The sequence below is a fragment of the Primulina tabacum genome, chromosome 6, assembly GCF_025594145.1.
Source record: "Primulina tabacum isolate GXHZ01 chromosome 6, ASM2559414v2, whole genome shotgun sequence".
Lineage (NCBI taxonomy): Eukaryota > Viridiplantae > Streptophyta > Magnoliopsida > Lamiales > Gesneriaceae > Primulina > Primulina tabacum.
In genome coordinates, this window is record NC_134555.1 from 34,309,545 (window position 1) to 34,317,044 (window position 7,500).

Genomic DNA, 7,500 nt, shown 5'->3' on the forward strand with positions numbered 1-7,500 from the left:
TCTAAACACTTTCTAAATAGCCCACGCGAAAGCCTAGGAGAGCTCCCGTGAAAGCATAATAGATTCACGACTATGGAGGCCTAACGAGTGGTAATTGCAGTGTAGGTTTAATTCATTCACAAGGCTACTTCCAGGCAAGCTGGATCTCCTAGTTCGGGTATGAATTCTCATTCGAGAAGTCCCTCTTAGGTATAGACAAGATATGGTACCACAAAGCTAGGGGACTACAATAGAGTATGCCTAATTCCTTCTGTGAAAAGCTTCAAAGTTGTCTGGGTTCAATTGAAAATGGCCCTAGGAAGGTTTTACCTCGAAGAACTGTCGCAAGTTGAAAGTGACATCTTTGTGGGTTCGGCCCTAAAGTGTGGATCATCGGGTTGAGTACAAAGCATGTTTCAGGGTGGATACGCAAGAAATTCACTATGTAAATTGACATGATCCGCTGCTCACGCAAGAGATTAGATTCTTATTTTGGTACCAGCCTTGATATCTCAATCTTGCAAGGCACGACAGGCATCGGAACGAACTCCGCGGAGAGCCACTCTTTGGTCCAATAAAGAGACAGATCAGCATCCATATAATCTATCTAGATAGAGGCAGTCTGCCGATTCCTGCTTTGAGCTTCACTCGTACGATAGGGCTTCGCTCTTTGCACACGGAGTAGCCTTTTCAGTCATGAAGAAGCGGTTTCGAGACATTTACTGAAGGCTTTTATTCCATTATTTATATTGTTATGTGGCCCTATATTATGATATTTTTTAGAGGTCATAGATCGTTTGCATTCCAATCCATTGGTCAAAGTCAGAATCCATACACCTTCTAGCAACGGCTAGAGCTACCTTTCAAGAGACAGAGTCAGGCAAGAAGCCTAATTCCTAATGGTACGCAAAAGGGCCCTCAAAGAAGGGGGGCAGAGAGATGTGTGTAGCAAGGTCAAAATCGATTACGAAATGCAACCAATGGTAGCAGAAAAGGCCAAGCATTCCGATACGCCGTAGGGGCATCCGGTGATACAATCTGGGGCAAAGAGACTCATGGGAGAGATCCATAAGGGGGGGCTTCAAGCGATGCTCCACTACTCGGTGGTCGCGCAGGGAGGAGATCAGCACTCGATTTCAAACTGACTTATCCCGCGCTAGAGTTCCTGCTCGTTCAATATATGTTGTCAGGTAAGTTTCCTTAGTGTTAGTGGAAAGCTAGGAATAAAAAATTCCCTATAACATGAATTAGGGTAATTTTCAAAAAGAGAAAACAGCCTGTACCCATAGGATTCTATAACCGCGGATAAGGCGAAAACACTAGCATTCGATGCATCAATGAATGTGCTTGCGGCCTCTTCTCAGCTCGATGCCTATTCTGATTCCCTTGCAGAAGCTCCTTTTTCCACTTTCTTTCAGCTCTGTCAAAGAACCTAGGGTATATCTTCTTCTCAGGGTTCTTGCTTTAATAAGTGACATCGAAATGTGCCATTTGAGCGTTTTCGGATTTATCTTCCTAAGGCAGCATCTCAATGTGATAAAAATCCCGTGCTTCCGGGCGATGGTTCCACTGCTGGATAAACAACTCGGCAAAGTTTGTCCGTCGACAGCAAACGAAGGATGGCCCCGGTTACACCAAAGCACACCACACCTGAAAAAACTGTACTTTAGACCCGATTTGGTTAAATAAAAAATATCGTATAGAGAACAAAGACCTGAGTTGGCGAAAAAAATAGCTGACTGAGTCTTCTGTTCATTAATGCCCCATAATTCCCATGTCTTTCTTGGTTGGACCAAGGCAATTCCCGTCTTCCTGAATTGGGAGACCAAGTCTCTCTTGGGGGGAGCAGAGCAGTCAAAAAGTGAACTAGTTAGTATACCCAATGGATTCTTTCTTCTTTCTTTGATCTTTTTGCTTCTGATAGATGGCAATATTTATTTGCAGTGTTAGCTTTAGGGTTCGGCGCCTACTTTCTTCTTGACCAACACAACAAAATCGTTGGGGGAGCCCTTCCCCTGGACCTCCAAAGTCTCGAAGAACTACGTATTACAATGGTACAAGTCCTCAAGCTCTCTTTGACTACCCTTGGTGAAAGCCCGCCAATAGGGCACACTTGGGAAGAGCTTGCCCAGGAGATTCATAAAGGGTCAGATAGCAGGGAACTAATCATTTTCTTGATAGAAGAATTGTCGAAAGTGAACATTCAAAATGAGGTAACCCAACATGCTCTTCTCATTATTATGAAATGGAAGTTTCCCCATCATCCCGTCCGAAGGCCGAACTTTATTACTATACAAACACAAAAACAATGTGACCGTTTGCAGATTCTGCCTCGCTGAGTGGTTTTGTATCACAGTAGTCTTCTAGCCCCGATGCCTATCCTCAAAGGAATAAGGCAGGCCGAAGTAATAAACTGATCCATTGACCCTTTCTTTTTCGGAGTTTGGGTCTATTACCAGGTATAACAAACGGTGACGAACCAATTCATTCCTCTTTTCGCTTCCGTTACAACCGGGGGTCTTCCGCTTGAGTTGTGTCGCAGCATATACTTCCCCACCCTAACACAAGAAAATAAGTGCACTTCCTAACGATTCTAATCAGGTTTTTATTCCTATTGTTATTGATAGAGATTCAAGTGCGTAAAACACCTCTTCAAGAGAAGACCGTCAAGTAGCTGGATTCTCTCAGAAGCTATTTACGCGCTTTCAGATCTTCAGATCCTTCGCTATAGAATAAATATATCGGTCTGGGTCCTACCTTGAAATAGGTAGTTTTCTCGCTAACGCTAGGAGCTTTGGCCCACCCATTAACAAGCAAGAAAGTCGAAACAAGAAGATCTCAGCTAGCAGCCGAGTCTCCCCCACAAGCTTATTCAGCGGATTTATCGCCAGAAAAGGTGCTTTAGCACATGTTCTTAGGGCCGATACCTGGATAACCTTAGTTCAGATGGAAATAGATATCCTCTAAGAGCCCTTGACTGCCCTACTTACTGTAAAAATTCCTCTTTTACAGAGATTCCTGTTGGGCTCGTTGTGTCAGTAAACACAAAACAAGAAGCATCGTTAGCAGCAATTGGTGAAGTCTTTTAACCACTTTCTGCCCCAGGCAAATCCTTTAGGTCCTGTTTCGGTCCATCTATAGAAGATGCCTTTGCCAGGCTATTTCCCACATTCCTTGCATGAAGATTGATCTCTCGGGTAGATGCCTATAGTGCCTATGTTTGAGGAAATCCAAACTGAATGAACTGATGGGCAACCCAAAGCTCCTGCCTCGGATCTTGTTGTTTAGGCTTCAATCCGTTAGACGATCGGAGTGCTAAAACACCTAAGAAGGGTAGATTCGCTCAGAGGCTAATGTCTGCCTATAGAAACTCATTTTCATACTTTGATTTTAGGTATGTAACTATGTTAAACAGTGCCTTTTAAAACCTTACCACGATTGAGCGATGCGCGTTTTGCGGCGTCTCCCAAACGATGGTACCTACAATCAGACTGCCCCGCTTAAAAATATGTTCTCGACGGTGGAGATGTCACGAGCTACGATTTATCGTCAGCTACGGACCGCTTCCCGTCGGTCGTTCTTTTCCACGTGATGGCAGAGCTGTTTGGGGAGGAAGTTGCCTCAGCAACTGTAGTTGCTTCTTTGTCGACGTCGTGGTTCACTATTGGGCCGCCACTGACACGTAAGAAGTATACGGCCAGATTTGCTGTTGGTCAACCTCTTGGGTATTACCTCTCCTGGAGCCTCTTCTCACTCACACATCATATAATTGTGTGGTGGGCGGCATTGCGGGCCGACCCGAATCGGCGTGGACCCTATCGAAACTATGCTATCCTCGGTGATAATGTTGTCATTGCGGATAGTACAGTTGCGAGAGAGTACGCACTGATCTTGCGCGGCTTACAAGTGTTGGTTTCCGAAAAGAAATCCATACTTTCAGCACGCGGGGGTCTGGAGTTTGCCAAGAAGTTCATGTGCTGGGGTGCGAGGGTTGACCTGTCTCAAGTGTCAATCCCTTCCCTCACTGCACTGAACACCTGTTCCGGTCTTCGAGCCTTTCAGGTCGACGAATTATCCCGCTCTTTCGATGGGAGTTCTTTTCCGTTTGTCTGGGGCTGGGTACAAAGTCTTAGGTAGACTCGCCTCTTCCCAACGCAAGGGATTTTCTTCTCTCCCCTGTCCGACCGTCCGCTGCAGACTTTGAATGGTGGTTGGGAGGTAATATGCCTATCAATCCCTATCAAAGAGGTCAGCTGTGGTGGTGGTTAGCAGATGAAACCCGTCCTCGTGAACCACAGATAGAATGTATTCTGGGGAACGAGGAGGATCAAGTCTGCGATCCAGAACAAGAGTTCTTAGAGCGTACCTGCCTCCATGGTTGGATGCGGTTATGGTTGAAGGCGCTCTTGTCTCACGTTCGGATAGTTTCCGATATGTCCAACTCCCTCCTGTCCATGCTCGAACTGCCTTTAGTGCAAAGTTATCCCTTTATGGCCAATATCGATCCTGAGATCCAACCCATACAAGTTCACTAGTTGTTGATGCCATTGCATTCGGCTTCAACATTGGATCTAGACCGTCATTAAGTATTGCGGCCTGCTTTTCAAGGGATAAAATGAAACTCTTTGGTGGATTTTCTATCAGAGAGAAAGCCTGCATTAATACTTTCCTTCAGCTTTCAGAGGTAGGGGCTGCATCTGAATAGGTCCTAAGTTTCCCGGAGCAAGGATCCTTTTGCCAATAAAAGAATGCCTTTTCTAGGGTTTTATATACCTGAAGATCTTTTTTAGTTCATCATAATGTCACTTCTGCAGAGATAGCATAACATACATTGACAACCAATCCCAGCAGAAGACATCTTAGTAGGACGAATCGGCTGTCTTTGACGTAGGCGAAGGCCATTGCCTCTGATAAGCCGAATGGCCTTGTACGACTAATTTGTCTTGTGGCGCCCACTATTCCAATTACGCGATCCGGGGATCTAAGTAGGGTGGCTTTGGTGCCTCTATTTTGATCTATTGTCGAAGCAAAAAGAAAGGGTAACTGTTCTCGAATCAGAAATGCCACATCTGACTCAATCAAAAAGCATTTTAAAAACATCCCTTCCCCCTTTTGCCAACTTCAGCCTCTACTGAAGGAAAGGCAAGCAGGAATTGAACCCACTAATGGGCCAGCTGCATAATCACGTATGTAAGCAAGTGATCCTCTTCTTTCGCAAGACTTTCTGTCTCCCATGCCCCGCTTCGCTTCAATCTCTTGCTTGCTTTACTGCCTGGTCCAAGGAAAGGAGTCCAAGTCTGCCTTCGAATAAGAAATCACAAAGGCTGGTCTTTTCACTCTTGGCTCACTACTTCTTTCTATACTCTCCCCAAGTATAAAGCTCTAGCTGCCCTTACTCCATTCCTTCATAAGACTCAGGAATGGTCGGGTCGATCAGGAACTACAAGAACTACCTCCAGGCTGTTTCCTTCTGGTCTTCGCCCAGAAGTCTCCAGCTCCTTTTAGTCCCAAGTGAGCTCCATAAGGACTTGTTTTGGTGTTGCTCAAGTGCGCTCGGATGTTATGATTTAAGTATTATCTTAAGTGATAGTCGAGATTACCTTAACTTTATCTCTAGGAGGATGCCGAATTGGATGGTTGTATGCGGGAATTCGGTGAATGCTAGAGATACGGAGAAATCTGTCCTTTCTTAGGGAAAGTAAAGGCTACGAGAAGGCGGCTATCGCTCTATGAAAGTCCAGGAATACCTTCTATATTTAGCATACTTGTCGGGGAACTGGGAGAGGTCTTCATGCTACGGCTACTAACCTCTCGGCCGAAAAGTTTATGTCTAAATACAGATAGGATTCCATCCATGGGTGCTTTATTTAACTCTATAGTAGCGAAAAGACTGGTGGAATGGATACTGCATAGGGCCCCTGCATGAGTTTACGGTGGGCTCAGTCCATGTATGGGGATGCTCTATACATGTAGAAGTAAGGGATGTGACGATCAGAAACAATGGCTCCATACAGATAGATTTAGGGTTCGGGAGATGTTTTATTCTTGTTTTATAGGCCAGGGAGAGGATAGAATAGGCACGAATAATATTTGTTAATTTCGCTGGAGTTAGATCGGGTAGCGCTCCTCACCCGAGGAGCACCCCCCTTGTTCCTTTAGCTTCAGTTTTTAGCACAGTTGTTTAGTCGCCTTGACTTGAACCCAAGCCCGAACAAGAAAAAACAAAAGCTCCCAAAACCCTATCCGGTGGTGAATTGAAACGAGAATCACCCTCGTCCATACGAGATTGTGTATAGGGTCCGGGCCTAATATTCTAAGTACTTAAATACCCTTTTACAAGTTAGAATAAAATCAATTCTTTAAAGAAAGAAACCAGTTAATCTTGACCTACGGAGAAACTTAATTCATGTCTTTGAGTGGAAGGTTTAAGATTTTAGAATGCAGTTAAAAGAGAATATTCTTAATATGCCTACCGGTGAGGGCAGTTCTTAGATCTCTTTAATGAATTTCTTATTGGTGTTATTCTTTGTGGTAGTGAGACCAAGAGTCGGACCAGGACTTTTCTTTGTAGTTGCACCCATGGGTTCGGTGTTGACGAGCCTGAGACATCATCTCTTCTGGAGTTTCCGCTTTACTCTTTTCGTAGCCGCTCTTGGTCCAATTGAATCAGCAACCTACAGTAACTGGTGTTCAAATAGCCGTTGTTGGGATCTTCTCCGCTTTATAGCTTCCGTCCTACAGCGGTCTTTTCCCTTCCAGTTGGTTGTACCCTTTACACTCTCTTAAGAGAGACTGGCATCTGGATGAAGAGTAAGAGGTTTCTGTAAACCCAATCGGCTCCCTTTTTCTTTCCATCGACAGGTAGGGTTGCCCTCTTTCTCGTTGTAGGCTTAAGGCTTACCTGTACTGTACAGGCCCTTCAAAAGGCGAAACTCTCGTCGTAGTTTGGCGACCAACCGCTTCGGATCCTGCTCCTTGGTAGTCGATGAAGCCACCACTAAGGCTATGAATAGGTCAGTATATCATTCTCTTAGGACATGACTCAGGGGTAGAGCAAAGACAACCTATCTTGCTGCTACGAGTACCTACTCAATAGCCGATTCTTTTCTGCTAATAAAATGTTTATCGGTAATCCACATCAGAGGAGAGGGGAAATCTCTTCTTAGGACGAGACCCCGGAACCTTATTACTCTTTATGAGGCAGATATGTCGACCATCTCTTTCAGAGCCTTCCTTTAAGAAGCAGGGGTCCACTACTTCTATTTCTATTACGAGAGGACCAAAGGGGTCTGTCTAATTGTATCAATAAGGAGCATCTTATTCTGTAATAACTTCTTCAACTTCCTTGAGGTAAGTAGCAAGAGCACGCCATCTACGCCTTGAACGGGGTTTTCTTAGTCCTTTCCCGCATTGAATGATCCTCCTTTCTTGCGTAAGACATGCAATTTTAGAATTCTCAAATTTCTCATCTGGTTGAATTGAAATGGTAGCTCGATTGCTCACTTTCTTGTTAGCCAGTGG

General features: G+C 44.7%; 1 protein-coding gene across 1 annotated transcript; it reads left to right on the forward strand.

Annotated features, from left to right (window-relative positions):
- The first annotated feature begins 3,570 nt into the window (after nucleotides 1–3,570).
- Nucleotides 3,571–4,116, forward strand: LOC142550193 (putative mitochondrial protein AtMg01110). The gene has a single exon (XM_075659430.1). It carries the CDS (start codon nucleotides 3,571–3,573, stop codon nucleotides 4,114–4,116), a length of 546 nt encoding a protein of 181 aa, XP_075515545.1.
- The last annotated feature ends 3,384 nt before the right edge of the window (nucleotides 4,117–7,500 follow it).